The sequence below is a fragment of the Urocampus carinirostris genome, chromosome 8 (assembly GCF_059441175.1).
Source record: "Urocampus carinirostris isolate Australia breed hairy pipefish chromosome 8, RoL_Ucar_1.0, whole genome shotgun sequence".
Lineage (NCBI taxonomy): Eukaryota > Metazoa > Chordata > Actinopteri > Syngnathiformes > Syngnathidae > Urocampus > Urocampus carinirostris.
Window position 1 is genome coordinate 44,621,893 of NC_142356.1, and position 20,617 is coordinate 44,642,509.

Here is a 20,617-nt window from a genome sequence, read left to right on the forward strand (position 1 = left end):
CTTTTTCCATGAATGCTAGCTTTGTGCGTGCAGCTACCGCTTTAGCCTTTGATAGATTTGCTGCAGAATTTATAGACATGCACTTTGAAGTACAATGCAAACGCGTAGACTTAAACGCTGAGTCTGTGTGGCTGGCATTGTCCTGGTCCTTGTGCCGTCTGTCCTCTGCTTGATCCATTATTGCTGACAGTAGGCTGATGGTAGTGCTGTATCCCCTTTGGGTTGTGCGAGCCGCTCCCAGTGCCTTTCTTCTTTGCAAGCTGAGCGTCATGTCGTTTATGTCCCTATGCTGACCTCGCAAAGTAATTATCCCTCACACAGTATTCTTAACCCCTAACCCTAACCCTTGGTCATAGCAAAGTCATTATCCCTAACCCTATTCCTAACCCGAAGCCTAACACTCGATCGTCGCAATAGAATTATCCAAATACCTATCCCTAACCCTCTGTCCTTCCAAAATGGTTACCCCTAAACCTAACCCTTAACCGCAACCCTTAATCCAAACCCTCGGTCGCGAAGTTATCATCACAGGGTGTTCCTCAAGATGATTTCAACTCTTTAAGTGACCTTGATTTTCATATTAAAAAATGTGTATGAATTCTGTGTTTTGGTTATGCTGCAAAGGAGAGAGAGTTGCTGCCACTGGAGTTAGACGGTAAGATATTGTTTGCCGATGGTGATTTACATCTGAGGAGATATAAATGTAATTCGGCCTGCGAAGTCAATCCGAAAATCTTAACTGTTGGAAAAGTGGGGTGAATCACAATCTTTTTATAGCGCTCTAAATATTCCGCTTGAGCTCAAAGCCAATTTAACATTTAACGCTTAAAGCCCCATTGTGTGTTCTTTCTATCTATCCATCCATCCATCCATCCATCCATCCATCCATCCGCCCACCCATAACTTAAGCTAACAGAGAGCCAATGCAGGTTAGCTAAAATCGGGGTAATGTGATCAAACTTTCTTGTCTTAGTTAAAAGCCTCGCTGCAGCATTTTGTACTAGCTGAAAGCTCTTGATTGTGGACTTCGGGGGACCGGATAGTAGTGCATTACAGTAATCGAGAAGGTAGGTAACAAACGCATGAATTATAATATATACCCTGTGGTGAGGGGCCCTCTCCTCGTGAGAGGTAAGAGAATTCTCCCATCATGGTCCTCTGAGTGTCGTAAGAGGCGACTAAAGTGGAGGGAGCGAGGGGACTGGGGATCCTCTCCTCTCTATCTCTACTCCCTAAGAGACAGCAAGGCAAAGAAAGGGGGGCGGGAGACCGAAAGGTCTCGCAAACCCTAGTTATAGGGTCACTAAATGTGAGAGGATGTGTAAGTAAAGCGACTTAGTGGAAGAAAGAGGAGATCGGAAGGATGATCATTAAAAAGAAGGTTGGTGTGTTAGCCTTGAGTGAAACAAAGATGAAAGGAAAGGGTGAATTACAGCTTGGAGGTATGTATGGTAGAAATTCTGGAGTTACGGGTGGACATGCTAGAGAAGGAGTGGCTGTGCTTGTGAGTGAGAAAGCAAAGGAAAAACTGGTGGAGTGGAAACAGATATCTTCCAGATTGATGTGGGTGAGGTTAAAGTGGGGTGTAGAAGTATGGATGTTTATAATTGCATATGGACCTGGTTCAGAAAGAAGTGCTGAGGAGAGAGAGGAGTTCTGGAAGGAATTGTCCGACTGTGTGGCAAGTGTGAAAGAAGGGTGGAAACTGGTAATACGAGGTGACCTGAATGCTAGAGTGGGTGATGGAACGGTTGAAAATGTGATTGGTAGATTGGAAGAAATGACAGTGGGAAGAAATTGATTGAGTTATGTGTGGAAAATGAGTTGGTGATTGGAAATACATTGTTTAAAAAGAGGGACGGGAAAGTATACCTTTGTCAGAGTGGATGTGGTGGGATGGTGGACAGAGCACTGATGGATTATGTAATGGTTAGGAAAGGGATGTTAAGTAGATTGTTGGATGTGCATGTTTACAGAGGTGAAATGAGTGGTATGTCTGATCATTTATATGCGGAAAGAAAACTGAGAATAGACGGATCATGGAGGGCTAGTTATAAGAAGAGTGTGAGGGAAGAGGTGAAAATGTTAGAGTTGAATAGGGCAGAAAATGAAAGAGAGTTTAAAGAGAGGATAGAGGAAGAGTATGAACGGATTAGTAGAAGAGAAGTGGAGAGTGTGGAAATTGAATGGAAGTGGTTTAAAGAGGCAGTGTTGAGGAGTGCGAAAGAAGTATGTGGAATGAGAAAAGTTGGTCGAGGTATTAGGAAAGGAAGTCAATGTTGGAACGATGAGGTCTCAGATGCTGTGACAGAGAAGAGACGTGCCTTTGAGGAGTGGCTGCAAGATAAGAGTGGTGATGCATGTGAAAGGTATAAAGTGAAGAAAAGGTTGGCAAAGCGACAGTGCAAGCAGCGAAAAGGAAAGCAAATGATGAATGGTGTCGAATGATAGGAGTGAACTTTGAAGAAAGGAGAAAAGTGTTTTGGAAAGAAGTGAAAAGAGTAAGAAAGAGCGAGTTTGGAAAGGAACAGAAAGTGAAAGATAAGGATGGTAGATTGCTGGTTAGCGGTAGTGCAGTCAGGATGAGATGGGCAGAGTTGCTAAATGTGGAGGATGGAAGAGAAGTGAGAGTCGAGGTGATCAATGGTATGGAGAGAATGCCCATGTTGGGTGATTTTAAATATGAAGCCTGTGGAAACATGGGAGGTGCAAGAGGCTGTGAAAGAAATGAAAGGGGGAAAGGCACCTGGGTTGGATGCTTGTACTGTTGAATGCTTGAGAAAGGTGGCACAGTTATGATTGACTGGTTAGTACGCTTGTTGTATGTATGCTTTTTAAGTAGTGTGGTTCCTGTGTATTAGTGTAGTGCATGTGTGGTGCCATTGTATAAGGGTAAAGGTGATAAGTATGAATGTAGCAATTCGAGAGGTGTCAGTTTGTTGTCTGTGCCGGGTAAGCTGTATGGAAGAGTCTTGATTAAGAGAGTGAGGAAAAACAAATAAAGTGGTGATGGAGGAGCAGAGTGGTTTCAGGAAAGGAAGAGGATGTGTGGATCAGGTGTTTGCAGTACGACAGGTGTGTGAGAAATATCTTGCAAAAGGTAAGGATGTTTATTTGGCTTTCATGGGCTTGGAAAAGGCATATGACAGAGTTCATAGAGAGGCGTTGTGGCAGGTGATGGTAATGTATGGAGTGGGTGGAAAGTTTTTGGAAGCATTGAAGAGTTTTTATGTGAACAACAGAGCATGCGTAAGAGTAGGGAGTGAGACAAGTGAGTGGTTCCCTGTGTTGACCAGTGTAAGACAGGGGTGTGTGTTGTCACCATGGCTGTTTAATATGTACATGAATGGCGTAGTGAGAGAGGTGAATGCAAGAGTATTTGGAAAAGGTGTAGAGATGATCGATAACAGTGGAACGGTGTGGCAGGTAAGTCGTTGTTTGCAAATGACACAGCGCTTGTGGCTGACTCTGAGAAAACCTTGAGAAGGTTGGTAATGGAGTTTGGAAGAGTATGTGATAGGCGTAAGTTATGTGTGAATGTTGGAAAGAGTAAGGTGATGAAGTGTTCACGTGATGGAGTGGGCATGGCCTTAGAAATAAGGTTGCATGGACAGGTGCCAGAAGAAGTAGAAAGCTTTAGGGACTTGGGTCGTGATGTGGTTGCAGTTGGTGGAATGGATTGCGAGGTATTGCGCGGAGCGAATCAAGGAAGCAAGGTTTTGGGTGCTTTGAGGAGAGTGATGAGCAACAAGAGTATGAGTATGGATGTTAAGAGGGGACTGTATGAGAGTGTGTTGTATGTTGCAGAGACTTGGAGCCTGAACGCAGATTTGAGAAAGAAATTGAATGTTTTTGAGATTAAGTGTTTGAGGAGTATATTAGGAATGACAAGATTGGATAGATTGAGAAATGAAATTGTGAGAGACAGAACTGGAGTAGTAGTGGAACTGAGTAAGCGTGTGGATAAGAGAGTACTTGGTTGGTTTGGACACATGTAGAGGATGGATGAAGAGTGAATGTTGAAGATGATCTACAGAGCTGAAGTAAATGGAAGGAGAGCAAGATGAAGGCCGCGATTGACGAGGATGGATAGTGTTATGAGTGCACTGCAGGAAAGAGGTCTAAATATAATGGAAGCTCGAGCTCTTGTTGGTGATTGGAAGGAGTGGAGAGGTGTTGTGAAAGGATAGTGGAATTTGTGGACATGTTTTAAAAGATGGGCTGGGCACCCATATGATGCGGCAAGGGTAAACCAGTGAAAGCTGTCGGACTCTGCTGTTGTGTCACCCTGACCCGAGTGACACGGCCGCTTTCTTGTGTCCCGTTTCATCTGGAGGGACGAAAGTATGACCAACTTAGGTGCCGAGGTGCCTAACTTGTTCGGGTGTTTGGGCATTTGGGTTGGCCATGGTCCAAAAATGTTTGTGTGTGGTTTTTTTTCTTGTTTTTTTTGCTATTTTTTTTCCCTTTTTATTTTCCTTATTTTTGTATGTTTGTCTTGCTGTCGGTCACCACTCTTGACAAAGGTAGATAAATAGATAGAAAAGGGAAAGTGTGAAGCACATAGTAAAGCACTTTGGGATGTCTTCATTGACTTGAAAAGAGCTATATAAATGCAGAACATTTGAACATGTGGATATTTTTAATTTGGGCTGATTGAATGATTCCTGCTTACGCCACCCTGGTATCTCACCTGAACCCCTCTTCCTTTTTGTCTCTGAACTCTGAACTGGGAGCACACATGGGCATTGAATGCCTGGCAGATTTTAAGCTAGAAACAGTTAATTTAAGTTCAGGAAAATGTGGGAGTGGCTAATAGCAGCACGTACTGAACTATACTTTTGACTTTGTAACTAGAGGCAATATATTCCCGTATGGCTCAGCAAAGCTCAAACTTGGTGGGTAAATACATTTGTAAGTAGAGGTTCAACTGTATGATTATTTATCTTGTGTAATAAAGAAATGAGATTTAAGTTACTCAAAATGCCTTGTTATAAAAAACTGAATACATGACTAGAATAACGTATAAAAATGTGGCTGTAGAACCCTTAACCTATCCCTAACACTAACCCTAAACCCCTAACCCTAACCGTCTAACCCTCACCGTAACTCTAACCCTTACCCCCTAACCGCAACCCTAACCACAAGCCTAACCCTAACCCTAACCCTATCCCTAACCCTAACCATAACCCAGAGCGCTCAACTTGGGACCAAGAGGTCACAGGTTCGATATCCGGCCGCTTCGAGTTAAATGGGCAAGACACTGAACCCCTAATGCCCCTGATAAGCAGGTTGTGCCTTGCATCCATGACTGTGTGCGTGTGTTTGTGCCTGTGTTTGTGCGTGCGTGTGTGCGTGTGCATGTGTGTTTGTGAATCACATTGTGAAGAGCTTTGGGAGGTCTTAAGTAACATGAAAAGCACTAAGTAAATGCAGACCATCTACCATGTAAGAAGTGTTTTGGCTGTCAAGGGTGACAGAACCAAGATTTTCCTGTCTGTCTTTTGCCCTTCTATTTCAATTGTCTATCAAAGCTGTTGATTTTCAATTTATTGTAACCTGGTATGTGGTGACCAGTGAAAAGAAATACAAATGTAAACTAATCAATCAAACAAAAGCCGTTGAATTTACATTTTTGAGTTCCCTTTTCCTCCGTGGCACCATTATGACGTACAGTACAATTCTCCCTTGTTAAGAGTTACGAGAGGCCTTCAAGGAGTTTGACTACGACGCGGATGGCTTCATCCACTACAAAGATATTGCCGACTGCATGAGGACCATGGGCTATATGCCCACCGAGATGGAACTGATCGAGATCATCCAGCAGATTAAGATGAGATGTGCGTATGATTTTACCTCAACTTTCATTTCTTCCTTAAATGTATCATTGATGAAACTGTATTTGTGTTTTTTAACATTAGCGAGTAGCAGAACTCTTATTACAATTTACAGGCTAATTACCATTATGCAAACATACTTCAGGGAGAACAGGGTCATTTCTTTCTTTGTGAAATCCTTAACAATACCAAGGAAAGATATTTATTTATTTATAAAAAGTCAAGCTCTCTTGATTTGGAATAAGTAAAGTACATATATTTGCAGTCGACCCCAAGGATTCTACATTAATCTGTTCTTGGGAGGAGATCGTGAGGAAATAACAAATTAATATAGAATATTACTTACTGTATGTGACATTATACATGCTTATGATTCTATAGCATTATAAATAAATATGGATGACAAATTGACAGTGTGTATTTGACCACTAGATGCTGCATGGTGTAGTGCATGGGTCTCCGACATGATGCCTGCAGGTACCAGGTATCCCTCTAGGACCACATGCTTAATGCGTTATAGTGATTCTTTATGGAATTTGAATTCCAACTGGCATGATGATTTTTGCCTATTATTCAAATTCAAATTATTCAAATGTTAAGAGGGGACATTATGAGAGTGTGATTGTGCCGACTGTGTTGTATGGTGCAGAGACTGGGAGCCTGAACGCAGATTTGAGAAGGAAATTGCTTTTGAGATGAAGTGTTTGAGGAGTATGTTAGGAGTGACAAGATTGGATAGATTGAGGAATGAAATTGTGAGAGACAGAACTGGAGTAGTAGTGGAACTGAGAAAGCGTGTGGACAAGAGAGTACTCGGTTGGTTTGGACACATGGAGAGGATGGATGAGGATCAACAGAGCAGAAGTAAATGGAAGGAGACCAAGAGGAAGCCCGCAATTGATGTGGATGGATAGTGTTATGAGTGCACTGCAGGAAAGTGGTCTAAATATAATGGAAGCTCGAGCTCTTGTTGGTGATAGGAATGAGTGGAAAGGATAGTGGGATGTTTGGACGCGTTCTAAGGGATGGGCAGGGCACCTGTATGATGCGGCAGGAATAAACCAGTGAAAGCTGTCGGGGCCTGCTGTTGAACAGAGGAGTGTGTTGTGTCACCCTGACCCGAGTGACATGGCCGATTTCTTGTGTCCAGTTTCATCTGGAGGGAGAAAGCATGACTTACTTGGGTGCCGAGGTGCTTACCTTGTTTGGGTGTTTGGGCATTTAGGTTGGCCATGGTCCCCAAAAAAATGTGCGTGATTTTTTTTGCTACTTTTTCCCTTTCTTTGTTTTTTGTTTGTGTTTGTCTTGCTGTCAGTCACCCCTCTCGAGGGATATGACCAGGGAAGATAGATAGATTCAAATCAATTTTGTTTTTTATGGGTTTTTTTTTCCCCCGAGTAGGCCCTGAATAATGCATGCTGTCCCCTCAAGTAAAAATAAACATGATTTACTTTTGGTGTCGCGTGACTACGCTTGTTACAGTGGTGGTAGTGTGGGGATGCAAAGGTCTGAGGAGACAGGAGAATTTTTTTGGGGGGAAATGTTTTGCTTTAATAATAGCCCTGATTGCAGATTGGTTACCGCCATGTACCTCAGCAAAGGTCGCTATTTAGCAAGGTTAGTGATTTGCATACCTCTTTCATGGTTAGTGATAATTGAAAAGCTTCACTTCCTTGATTTTCATGTTTTTTCTACTTTGTTTAGCAACAATGCAAACCTTTGGTATAGTTAGTAAATACCATACAAAAATTATAGTATTGTGACTGGGAAGTCTTTGCGTAGCACATGAGCTTCTGAACAAATTAGGAATGATAAAAGTATAGTGGGAAGTAATTCAGTCAATAGCATATCGCCATCTTCATGACTCCATAATACAAAACAATAGCAGACCAAAATTTTATATGACATTAACCAATCCATTGGTTATAGCCTTCTCTGTATTTTTACACAGTATAAAGCGTTCTGGCATATGGCATCATCACGTGGTTTACTGGGAGCAAGGCAGCAGACAAGAAAAACATACAGAGAATAATCAACACAGCCCAAAAGATCATCTGCTGATCTCTGCCCAGTCTAGAGAACATTGCTGTCATGCTTAACTGTAGGAGAACCTTTATAAACATGATCAAAGACAATTCTTATTTTGGGTTTTTATTGTTGCACCCTTTTTTCCTTGTAATATTATTACAATGTTCTATTCTGATTCTTATCCTCATTATTTTTATAACTTAGGCTGGGTTCGCAAGCACTACATTCCAATTACTTCTTTCTCTTTTTTTCTCTTCAAAGTCTTTGTTACATGTTATACCCTGGAGTACCTAATATCATACACTGTTTCACAACGTTGATTTTAATGGCCATTAGGACAATTCAATTCAAGAAAATTACAGAATTGAATCGTAATGTCTTTACGAAACAAACGAGATTTTAAACAAATGAAGATAGAGAAAGGTATCGTGGGAGGGAGTATAGCCAATAGCAAATGTTAGATTATCCAAATGTGTTGACCCAAAGAAAAATATACCCTACACTTAGGCTTACTAAGAAATTAATTAGCTCGCTCTAAAATCACATAGTTAGATGTCTTACATTTAACAGTTTTCAGCTGCTGTTTCTCTTTTTCATTACAATTAGAATTTGTTGCTGCAAGTGGCAAATAATGAGGAACAACACAACATTTTTATTCATCTGGTAGAACAGGTGTCATACAATCAGTTCTTTGACCTTGAATAACACCCCCCCCTTTGAATCTCATTAAATGTGGAATCATTCCTTGCACCACAGGCAAAAAGCATTCGATCGTGTGACAAGGAAACAGCAGCTGACCAATCCACCAGAGGCTGCAAGCTGACTTCATATTATATACTTCAAGTGATACTATCAAAATATCTTCATAATAGCGTTCTCTCTCTCTCTCTCTCTCTCTCTCTCTCTCTCTCTTCTCTCTCTCTCTCTCTCTCTCTCGCTCTCTCTCTCTCTCTCTCTCTCTCTCTCTCTCTCTCTCTCTCTCTCTCTCTCTCTCTCTCTCTCTCTCTCTCTCTCTCTCTCTCTCTCTCTCTCTCTCTCTCTCTCTCTCTCTCTCTCTCTCTCCTCTCTCTCTCTCTCTCTCTCTCTCTCTCTCCTCTCTCTCTCTCTCTCTCTCTCTCTCTCTCTCTCTCTCTCTCTCTCTCTGCAGTAGTAGCAGTAAAGAAAAAAAAGGGTAGGGGGTTAATAGGGGGGACATTCTATACTTAAGTTTACATGAGTAATAATGTGATGAAAAAGAAGCTAGTACACAATAACTGTGAAATATTTATAACATGTCTATTAGCCATGTTATCAAATTACAACAACTATTGGTTCCCACTGTAAGTAAGCGCAACGGGATGGATGTGTTATGCTTTTTCCCCATCAGTTGAAATTGAAAAAACGTTGATTAAATAGTGGTACTGATTGTTCTTCGCCTTGAATGTATTCCCTCCAGAAATAAATACACCAGAGTCATGTGCCTAAAATGATAGCCAGCAGATGTTTTCTATAAAACTTTTGTCAGAGTAACCAAAGATAGCCCTGTAACAACTGTGAGAGTCAAAAATAAAACCAGGCATGCATTGCAAACAATCTTTGGGCACACAATCCAAGTAATGTAAATTTACTTATTAATTTATTTATTTATTTTTAGGAGAAGCATCTATTGATGGCATTTAGGCTATACGCTCAGAGTTAGCCGAAGCTGAGAAAATAACAAGATACTAAAAAGTAATTTGGACTTAATGGCAACAATCATAAATGGTCAATTTCTCTTACCTGACATGAAGTATGCCCTGCGAATCAGAGCATTTTTGATGAGTGCAAATATTTTCACTATGATGCATTTAACCACAACTGTATTGTTTTTCTTCGATCAGGAGTGTTTGCCAAGATCCTGTAAAACTTAAATTACGATCACCAACATTTTTTCACCAATTCTGGCACGTAAACAAACAACATGACAGTTTAACAACGAACTAACAGAAATGAAGGCTTGGTTTCTTCAGTGTGCTGCCCAACGCTGAGTATCCTTTGTCTCCAGCTTTGACTGGCTATGAAAGGGTCTATTAAAGCAATGATTTGTCTGTGTCCTCCTGCAGGGGGCGGCCACGTGGACTTTGACGACTTCTGTCAGTTAATGAGCCCCAGGATGCTAGCTGAGACGGCTCACATGGTCGGGGTCAAAGAACTCCGCTGTGCCTTCAAACAGGTAAGAAAGACCTTTCAAAGTGGGTGTTTTAGAGTGAAGTTGGACTCGAGTCTGAATGTAAAGGCAGATGTACGAACAGCTTTCAATCTGTCACATTTTTCCATCTGAACGACTCTAATAATGTTGGAATCATCTTGCCTGGAAACTAAATCTCTTTGTGACCCACTTGAGCTGAGTCAACAAACACTTCTTTAATTTCTAGTCAGCATGTCTGATTTCAAGGCTAACACATCAACCTTCCTTTTAGTCATCATCCTTCCGATCTCCTCTTTCTTCCACTCAGTCACTTTCCTTCCACATATGCGTTCTAAGGGATGGGCAGGGCACCTGTATGATGCGGCAGGGGTAAACCAGTGAAAGCTGTCAGCCACAGCTGTTGAACAAAAGAGTGTGTTGTGTCACCCTGACCCAAGTGACATGGACGCTTTCTCTTGGCAGCAGCCTCAAAACGGAAGCCCAGACGTCCCTATCCCCAGCCACCTCCTTCAGCTCATCCGACGGGATCCCGAGGCGTTCCCAAGCTAGCTTAAAGAGACATAGGCCCAATCCCATTCCTCTCACTTGGCCCTGAGAACCCTTCAGTGAGGTCCCTCCATAGGGAAGTGCCCTCGATGAGTGGAGTGCAAAGTGAAGATGGTTTCCTAAGAAATTGGACGAGACTTGCAAGGTTCCACCCTTGTCCAGGAGATGGCGGTAATATTAATTGGCTGTAGACCTAAGTGACGTATAGGCCTACGTCACATGTAAACAACTCGAGTCTCAACCTGTGGTGTGGCAGTTGGAGAGTTCGTGCAACGTTAAAAATGGTCGCTACAGCTGTGTTATTACCGATTGCCTGGGAGCTCATCACCTTTTCCGTGTCTTCAATTAACGGAGGAGAAATGTGCTATACTGAAGACAGCTTCGGCGCCATGTAGCGCTGATTCATCTTTACAAGGTACGTACACTCATTAAAAAAAAATGACCCGTTCGGTCAAATACACTAAGGGTTAACATACAACGCACGTTCACATAATACCGTATGTTTGTGTAGACATAAATTACAACCTATGTATTAGTATCTTAATGCCATTTTATGACATATAGTAGGGCTCTTTAATGTGTGACATGATGAAAAGTAAACAAATACAAGCACAGTCCACCTGACCCTTAAGCTGACATAATATCATCACCAAACTTCCTGTACGACCCAAACACCTTAGTTTATAAGGAATTTAATTCAAAAGAGTTGTCATTGGATATGAAAAAAGGTAATTTCAACATTTTTTCATGATGCTTACATCACAGTAAAAGCTGTCTTTTTCTTTTCTATGCCCACATTTCTGTCTAAATTGTTTATGTTATCCATTGTGTTCCAGAGTGGCCGTCCCATGGCGGCGCGACTTTACGCAGCGGCTTCAATTGGCTCTCCAGTAAATCTTTTTACTTTAAGTGTTCTTTTATCTCTCATCCTTTCTTTGATAAATACCTGTTCGGCAACTATCACCTTAAGTCGCCAGGAACTTATTAACCTGGGTCTAAGATTAGATTTCGACTCATTTCACGATTACAACACCAACAACAACATCCCAAAGGACATACGAAGACCACCGGGATCTCCCTGGGTTACCTGCCCGCCCAACAAGCGACGGAGACGGCGGAGGGAACGTAAACAAAAACGAGGCTCTCGGGGAGGCCTAGCGAAGAAGCTAAAAAGACAACCACACCGACAAGCGCTTCCGAGTATCTTCCTGACCAACGCCAGATCCATCGTACACAAAATCAGTGAGCTTGAGCTGCGGATAGCTACCAACAACTTCGTACGGAATAGCAACATTTTTGTGATCACGGAGTCATGGCTTGACCCGCGGATCCCCGACGCTGCAGTTCAGCTAGCAGGACGCACGCTACACCGATACGACCGCAACGAAGACTCCGGCAAAAAAAGAGGTGGGGGACTATGCATTTACGTACATAATGCGTGGTGCAATAACAGCAGAATTATTGATGCACACTGCTCGCCCGATCTAGAGTTTCTGGCGGTATCGTGTAGACCATTCTATATACCGCGAGAGCTAACTGTGCTCATTGTGATAGCTGTTTACATTCCTCAGGATGCTAACGCTAGCACAGCGCTAAACCTTCTACTCGCTGCCATAAACATTCAACAGCTTGCACACCCCGACGGAGCTTTCATTATCGCTGGCGACTTTAATAAGGCATGTTTAAGGACTGTTCTTCCAAAATTCTATCAACATGTGAACTGTGCAACAAGGGGTGAAAAAACTCTGGACCGCGTTTACAGCAACCTCAAAAACGCATACAAAGCTTCCCCCCTCCCCCACCTAGTAAATTCGGATCATCTATGCCTATCCCTTACCCCCTCATACACCCCCATCCGAAGGAAAACAAAACCTGTAACGAGGACAATACAAACGTGGCCTGAGGGAGCCCTCTCCAAGCTGCAGGACTGTTTTGATCAAACTTGCTGGGAGGTATTTGAACACCATGACCTCCAGAAATTCACTGACACTGTTTTATCCTACATCCGTTACTGCACGGATGAAGTCACAGTATATAAAAAAATCAAAAACTACCCAAACCAAAAACCCTGGATGTCCAGCGAGGTGCGCACCCTCCTCAAACACCGCAACACCGCCTTCAGGTCTGGAGACAAGGCTCTTTACGGGGTGGCCAGGGCTGACCTGAAGAGAGGCATCAAGGAAGCAAAAGCAGCCTACACAAGGAGGATCGAGCACTTCTTCGCTGGAAATGACCCGAGGAGGATGTGGCAGGGCCTCCAACACATCACCAACTTCAGAGGCCACAACCTGGAAACTGTTGAGGCTGAGGCTTCACTAGCTGAGGACCTTAATCAGTTCTTCGCTCGCTTTGAAGCTGGTAGGCCACAAACAGCCACATCACACCCACCAACAACCAGCAGCAACTCCCTCACATTTCAGGAGCACGAAGTTAGGCGTGCGCTGAATACCATAAACCCCAGGAAGGCAACTGGCCCGGATGGAGTACCAGGGAGGGTACTCAGGGACTGTTCCAATCCGCTGGCTGGGGTCTTCACCACCATCTTCAACCGGTCCCTGTCACAGGCGACCGTCCCACCTTGCCTCAAAACCTCCACCATCATTCCCATCCCCAAAAAGTCAGCAGTGGAAAGCCTCAACGACTACAGGCCTGTAGCTCTTACGCCTGTGGTCATGAAGTGCTTCGAGAGGTTAGTGTCCCGGCACATCAACAACTCCCTGCCACTCACACTGGACACCCACCAGTTTGCCTACAGGGCAAACCGCTCCACTGACGACGCCATAAACACAGCACTTCACACCGTGCTGAAACACCTGGATCACCGGGGGAGCTACGCCAGAATGCTCTTCCTGGACTTCAGCTCAGCCTTCAACACCATTATCCCGGAGATCCTGGTGGAGAAACTTGCACACCTAGGACTCTCTCCCTCCATCTGCCACTGGATAATGGACTTCCTCTCCAACCGCCCACAGTCGGTGAAACTCGGTACCCACGTCTCTCCCACCCTAACACTGAACACTGGCTCCCCCCAAGGTTGTGCACTGAGCCCCCTGCTTTTCACCCTCTACAGCTCCGACTGCTCACCGACCCACCCCACAAACACTATAATTAAGTTCGCTGACGATACCACCTTGATCGGCCTCATCTCTGAAGGGGACGAGGCGGCATACAGGGATGAGGTTGAGTCACTTTCAACGTGGTGTTCGGAAAACCACCTCATATTGAACACCACAAAAACAAAAGAACTGATTCTGGATTTCAGAAGGAATGGCAGGAATCCAGCACCACTCATCATAAAAGGAGACTGTGTAGAGAGAGTCCACTCGTTCAAATTCCTGGGCGTGCACATCTCCGACGACCTCTCCTGGTCTGCAAACACCAGAGCGGTGGTAGGGAAGGCCCAGCAGCGACTGCACTTCCTGAGATTGCTCAGGAAAAATAACCTAAAACAGCAGCTGTAGGTGTCCTTCTACAAAGCCACAGTGGAGAGCATCCTAACATACTGCATCACGGTGTGGTATGCTGGGTGCACAGCAGCAGACAGGAAAAAGCTCCAGAGGATCATCAAAACAGCCCAGAGAATCGTCGGCTGCTCTCTGCCCAGTCTGGAGGACATTGCCTGCTCTCGCTACCTTAGCAGAGCAGAAAACATCATCAAGGACTTTTCTCGCCCCGGCCACCATCTCTTCGACCTGCTGCCTTCCGGCAAGCGCTACAGGTCACACAAAGCCAAAACGAACAGACTCAGAGACAGTTTCTTCCCCACAGCCATTACCACCCTAAACAGACACCGCACAAAAAAACTGAAAACTGTTGCAAAAAACGACCTCACACGTATGTAAATGGTACTCACGTACATGCTGTCTGCACTATGCTTGTTCACTGCTCAAACAGACACCGCACAAAAAAACTGAAAACTCGTGCCAACACTACCTCATACGAATATAATGTTACTCATGTCTTGTTCTTGCACATGCCGACTGCACTACGTTTAATGCTCAAATTGCACAATGTCTGACCATTTCCTGTTTCTGCACTATGATGTCTATGTTTGCACCAATGCATATGCTGACTATTTTTGCACTATGATGACTTGCACCGAATGCAATATTGCACAACCGTTACGATACCAACGTTATCACAACAACCCTGTATGTAACATCCCACATGCCGACATTTCTTGTGTAAATACCATGTAAATTATAACTATCGCCTTATCCCCCTTGTCTTATAACATTATCTTCTCTGTTCCTTTATCTTCTTGCTCATACCTCACTATGAATGTGTAAAACTGGAGTGTCATGCCCAATTTCGTTGTCACAATATGTTAGCCCATTTGTAGCAATGACAATAAAGGTATATTCTATTCTATAAGCGTGGACAGGTTGGACAGGAATGTTCCCATCCTGTGCTTATGGTTCGATGTGGAGTCAGAACTCATTCAGGACTTAAGGTTGCGCAAGAAGGTCATGTGGGCCCTGCAGGAGCTGTTAAATAGGGAACAGGACCATGGCTGGAGGTCCTGATCTACGTGTACTGGCTGGCCCACGGTCTGTCCTACCGTGTGATGTCACGGGTCTTCAGGGTTCCTAGGCCCACCGTACACAGACTTGTCCACAGTTAATATGGAATAAATTGCCCAAAAGCCATGTTTCAGGCTCTGGAAGTCAGACCCACATTTGCATCCTGTGCTTTTCTGCATTACTATTCAATAAACATCTTTATTTTGAGTAACACCTTGGTGGTTTATTTCAAAATGATGTGAGATACTGTATGTGAAGTATGTGACTGTCGGACAGAAAACAACTACAAATCACTCCAGGTTAAATAATAGTTCACTTTCAGAAAACTCCCCTTACCCTAACCCTAACTTCTGGACAGAGTTTGCCGCACTGAAAGTAAAGGGGCTGAATAATTTTGCACACCCACTTTTTTGTTTTTATTTGTTAAAAAAGTTTAAACTATCCAATAAAATGTGTTCCACTTCATGATTGTGTCCCAATTATTATTGATTCTTCACAAGAAATTACAGTTTTATATCTTGATGTTTGAAGTCTGAAATGTGGCAAAAGGTCACAAAGTTCAAGGGGGCCAAATAGTTTCTCAAGCCACTGTATACACACACACACACACATATATACATATACATACATTATATATATACATATACATATTATATATACAGTAAGACCTCGGTTACTGCGGTTAATGGGGACCAAAACCACCCGCGATAAGTGAAAATCTGCGAAGTAGCGACACACCTTCAAAAAAAAAAAAAAATCTCATCTCATCTCATTATCTGCACCGCTTAACCTTATCAGGGTGACGCCGCGTCCGCCGAACTCGCTCCGCCGCGCGGCCCGGGAGTGACCTCCGCCGACTCCCCCCCCCCCCCCCCCCCCTCCTCCGTCCCATTCAGCCGGCCACCCGCAAAAAGTGAAAATCTGCGAAGCCCACTGAGGATAAGCGGTGCAGCTAATTAGATGAGATGAGATATATATATACACTGTATTGGGCACTCTCAAAGGCCTAGAAGGAGACCATAGCAAACCGTTTACGGAAGAAGATGGATATAATAACGGAAGATTAGAAGAGTTGGGCTGGTGAAGCCATTGATGTCTACTTGTAAAAGACAAATTAAAATACTGTGTATAAGAATCTAAGAGGACAAGCACAAAACATTATGAAATGGGAAGGGAGAAATTAGAATGTGTTATATCCGTATCAGGTCTTCCTTTCACTACACTGTAATTAATCATTGTTGCTCCTGCTTGTTTACCTCTGAAACGTTTGTTCTTTCATTCTCTCTTTTGGTTATCCTCTCTATCTTTATTTTGACTTTGGTTGGCAGTTTGACAGCAACGGAGACGGTAAGATCACGTCGGAGGAGCTGAAGGACAGCATGAAGAGCCTCCTCGGCGAGAAGCTGAAGAAGGGCGAACTGGAGGAGATCCTCAGCGACATTGATCTCAACAAAGACGGGAACATTGACTTTGACGGTAAGCGCCTTTGCAGACCTCTAGAAAAAGTAGTGTTGTCGACTGGTTTTCAGTGCCATTGCAAAAGAACGCAAAGAACAGAGTTATAGTTACTCACTACATATTCTAAAAAGTATCTGAGTTATAAACTGAATTACTCGATAGTAAAAGTAACTAGTTACCAGGGAAAGTAACTATTTCCGTTACTCTAAAAAAAAAGTTGTTGTAAGTCAAAGAATTTGAAATTTACTGAGCAGTATTTGAGACAGTTAGTTTTGTTGTAGAACCTTGTAATACCTATTGCACCTAACCAGCAATAGATTCATCCTACACTTTAAGTCAGGGGTCGGGAACCTTTTTGACTCAGAGAGCCATAAAAGCACAAGTTTTGGAAATTTGTTTCAGTGAGAGCCATATAATATTTTTTAAGACTGAATTCAATTAAATGGGTGCATAACAAACGTCTTAATTTATTATTTGAAATAATGTTGTTATAATACTCACCATTAATGCGACTTCTGGTGCTGCATGGATTTGCTGATGGTTTTGTAGTCTGGTTGGTACATGCAGGCATTGAGGTTTTCATCTGTTAAACGTGATCGTAGGTTGGACTTGATGTTTTTGAGATGTGAAAATTACTGCTCACATGAATACGTCGATCCAAACATTGTCAATACACCAATACTCACACGCCTCAGTGTGTGGTATGTGACTGGAAGCGCGTTCCAAGTTTTCAGAATCAGCTTGGCTTCGGGTTGAAGTTTGTTCATTTCTGTCCACATGTGCTTGCTCGCCAACTCCGCTTTCTGTCGTGCAATTCTTTCCAACTCTTCATTCAGTGATTTGAACTTGTTCATCCTCATCTCTGAGGCGTTTAGGTCAGCTACTTCTGCTTCAAAATCTACCAGGGAGACATCAGGAATGCAACTCAGGTCGGCTGTGTTCAGTAAACACTCGTTTGGATGGGTGGTGAACTTAAAAAGCTCCGACCAGAGTGCTCACGAAATTCTCCAAAGTGCGCTTTGAACAACTGGAGGAGACTGGATGTGAAGCCAGCTAGCTGGTGGAGATGTTTTGAGTGGGCTTACTTGTTGTGCATGCCTCTGTAAACTCTCTGTTTTTTCAAAATGTAGTAAGCAACCTGTTTCAAGATCCTTGATGAAGAGCTGCGGCTTGTTTTCAAAAGCAAACACAGCGTGTTGAAGGGATAACACTGTATTTTCAAAATAATAGACAATCACTCATGCAACTGCAACTCTGCACAAGACATGAGCAGTAGAAAATCGATGGATGGATTTAAACAAACGATAATTTTTTTTAAACCCAAATCTGCGAGCCAGATTTGCAACCCAGATGTTATCATCAAAAGAGCCACACCTGGCTCGCGAGCCATAGGTTCCCGACCCCTGCTTTAAGTGCAACAAAATACAACTGTAAATGGTATAAATAAATAACAATCAGCATGTACAAAAACACGGACAAAAATGTACACAAACATGCCCAAAAATAACAGGCACAAAAACCATCCATAAACACACACAAAAATGTTTCTAGACACGCACAAAAACGTACGGAAACACATAAAACGTGTGCTGACACAGATAAAAATATACATTAACAACATATATAAACACAAAAACGTACATAAACACAAGCCCTGTAACACATGTACGAAATTGTACGTAAAAACACAAAAATATGTACAGAAACGCACACAAAAACGTAAGTAACATCACACAAAAGCGTAGGTAAACCCGGATAAAAAACATACAAACATACAAAAATGTATGTAAACACGCCTAAAAAGGTATGTAAACACACAAAATGTATGTAAAAACTAACGGAAACGCACAAATATGCATGCACAAAAATTAGTATTAGTATTTCTTGAGTATTTTGCTGTATTACTGTAGTTTTACTTTTGTAGAATTTTGCAGTATTTCTGCAGTAGTATTTCTGTGGTAATTTCATAGTAGTATTTTATTGTAATTCTGTAGTAATTCTGTATCAGTTTTTTTGGGGGTTACGGCAGGGTCGGCAACCTAAGAGATGCGTGCCAGCAGTGGCACGGGAGAGGTTAACCAATGGCACGCGAACGCAAGGCAAAGTAATTATTTTTTCCTTTAAATGCGCATTTTCAGTTGCGCACCGTGTTCTTTAGTGGCTTTACGGTAGGGCCCCTCCTTTTCTGTTCTGTGTGTAAGTTTGTGTCTGCATGGCGCCTCGCAGAGAAGGAAAAGTCCGTGTTTTGACCCAGCCACAGAAACACAGACGTGCGATAAATGAATGAATAATGACATCTACTCCAGCGAAAAAATCTCATTCTTTTCAGTCGGCGTGGACAGACGACTGAGCTTTTGTGCGAAAAATGACTGTGATGTTTGTGAATTATGCCTCGAGAGCGTTGTACCTCGCACATCAAGTGTTAAACGTTATCACGGGACGAAACATGAACATGAATTCAAGGCAGAGACATTAAAACACGCTGTGTCCAGGTACGGCAAACAAACACAAAGACTAAAAATCTTATAAAATACACTAAATACACCGCCACTGTAAGCTAGCTATCACATTGCTCACGGAAAAGCACGGAAAATACTTTACTGATGGCGAATATAATAAAGAAGCGTGTGTAGGTGCGCGCAAGTTTGAAGTTTTCTGCAATCAGAATTTCATTGAGGAATGGTATGGTAGCTGTCCATATCACTTGGTTTTTGATTGTAGTTCATTGTTGGTGGAGAATGGTTGATTCTGGTTGATTCTTGTGGTAAAAGGTTTAAGTTATGGATGTCTACAGACCTTTCCAAATGTTGCTCATATTCATTTTTTTAGTTTATTTATGAACAAGAATAGTGGAGTATAAATTGGTCAGTTGTACAATTTCAATGTAAAACCATGTTGTGTAATTTGGACTGGTGTAAAATTAATAATAATAATAATAATAATTTCCTTTGTATTGTCATTCTTTGTAACAATGTACACAGAACGAAATGTCGATACACCTGACCCGTTGTAGCGAGCCGATGCAGCCGCAGCCAACAGAGGGCGCCGCCATTTTACCAATTAGGTATGACTCGGCCGAGGCGCGAACCAGCGACCTCCCAGTCTCAAAGCGGGCACACTACCATCTAGGCTACTGAGCTGGTATCTCTGATGGATATAAAAAATTGTTGTGCAAGTCATTAATCTTGGCGTGGGACACTGATTTACAATGAAATTTGAAAGTGGCACTCCACACCAAAAATGTTGCTGACCCCTTGGTTAGGTTTAGGGTTAAAGATATACTACAGTATATCTGTAGTATTTCTGTTGTTATATTCTTTCAGTAGTATTTTAGCATTATGGTATTACTATGACGGACGGACGGACGGACGGACAGACAGACAGACAGAGACACTTTATTCATCCCCGTAGGTAAATTCACACTCCCAGCAGTATTCTTGTGTTGAAAATAAAACAATAATAAAGTAAAAGGAATATAATACATAAATACCCAATGTAACGTGTTGATATAGTTTATTTAAATAGTGCTACATAAAATACACACTGTAATAAAAATAGGGGAATATGCAATGTGGGGGTGTGGTTTAATGTGGGCCTTTACTCCCCTGGGTGGAGTTACAGAGCCTTCTGGCATGAGGAAGAAATTATCTCCTTAGTCTGTCCATGGAACAAGACTGTGACAGCAGTCTGTCGCTGAAGCTGCTCTTCCGTTTGGAGATGATGCTGTGTAGTGGATGTGATGAATTGTCCATGATTGACCGTAGCTTTTTCAGTGCCCGTCTCTCAGCTACAGTTGTCATACTGTCCAGCTCTGTGCCCACAACAGAGCCCGCTTTCCTCAACAGTTTATTAAGACAAGAAGCATCCTTCTTCTTGGCGCTGCCTCCCCAACACGCTGCGGCATAGAAGAGGGCGCTTGCCACAACAGTCTCATAGAACATTTGTAAAAGCTTTTTGCAGATGTTGAAGGTCGAATTTGACCTTTCCTGCATAGAGCTTCTGTGTTGGCAGTCCAGTCCAGTTTATTGTCCAGTTGCACACCCGGGTATTTGTAGGTC

The 20,617-nt window shown here is 42.8% G+C and overlaps 1 protein-coding gene across 6 annotated transcripts in view; it reads left to right on the forward strand.

The window, feature by feature from the left end:
• Nucleotides 1-20,617, forward strand: part of cabp4 (calcium binding protein 4) — a 115,600-nt gene that overhangs the window by 52,980 nt on the left and 42,003 nt on the right. For all 6 annotated transcript variants that reach the window (XM_088342869.1, XM_088342865.1, XM_088342870.1 and 3 more), the window contains 4 exons: nt 625-655; nt 5,697-5,840; nt 9,947-10,056; nt 16,430-16,577. In XM_088342869.1, coding sequence (XP_088198995.1) covers nt 625-655; nt 5,697-5,840; nt 9,947-10,056; nt 16,430-16,577 — 433 coding nt within the window. The remainder of the gene's footprint in view (nt 1-624; nt 656-5,696; nt 5,841-9,946; nt 10,057-16,429; nt 16,578-20,617) is intronic.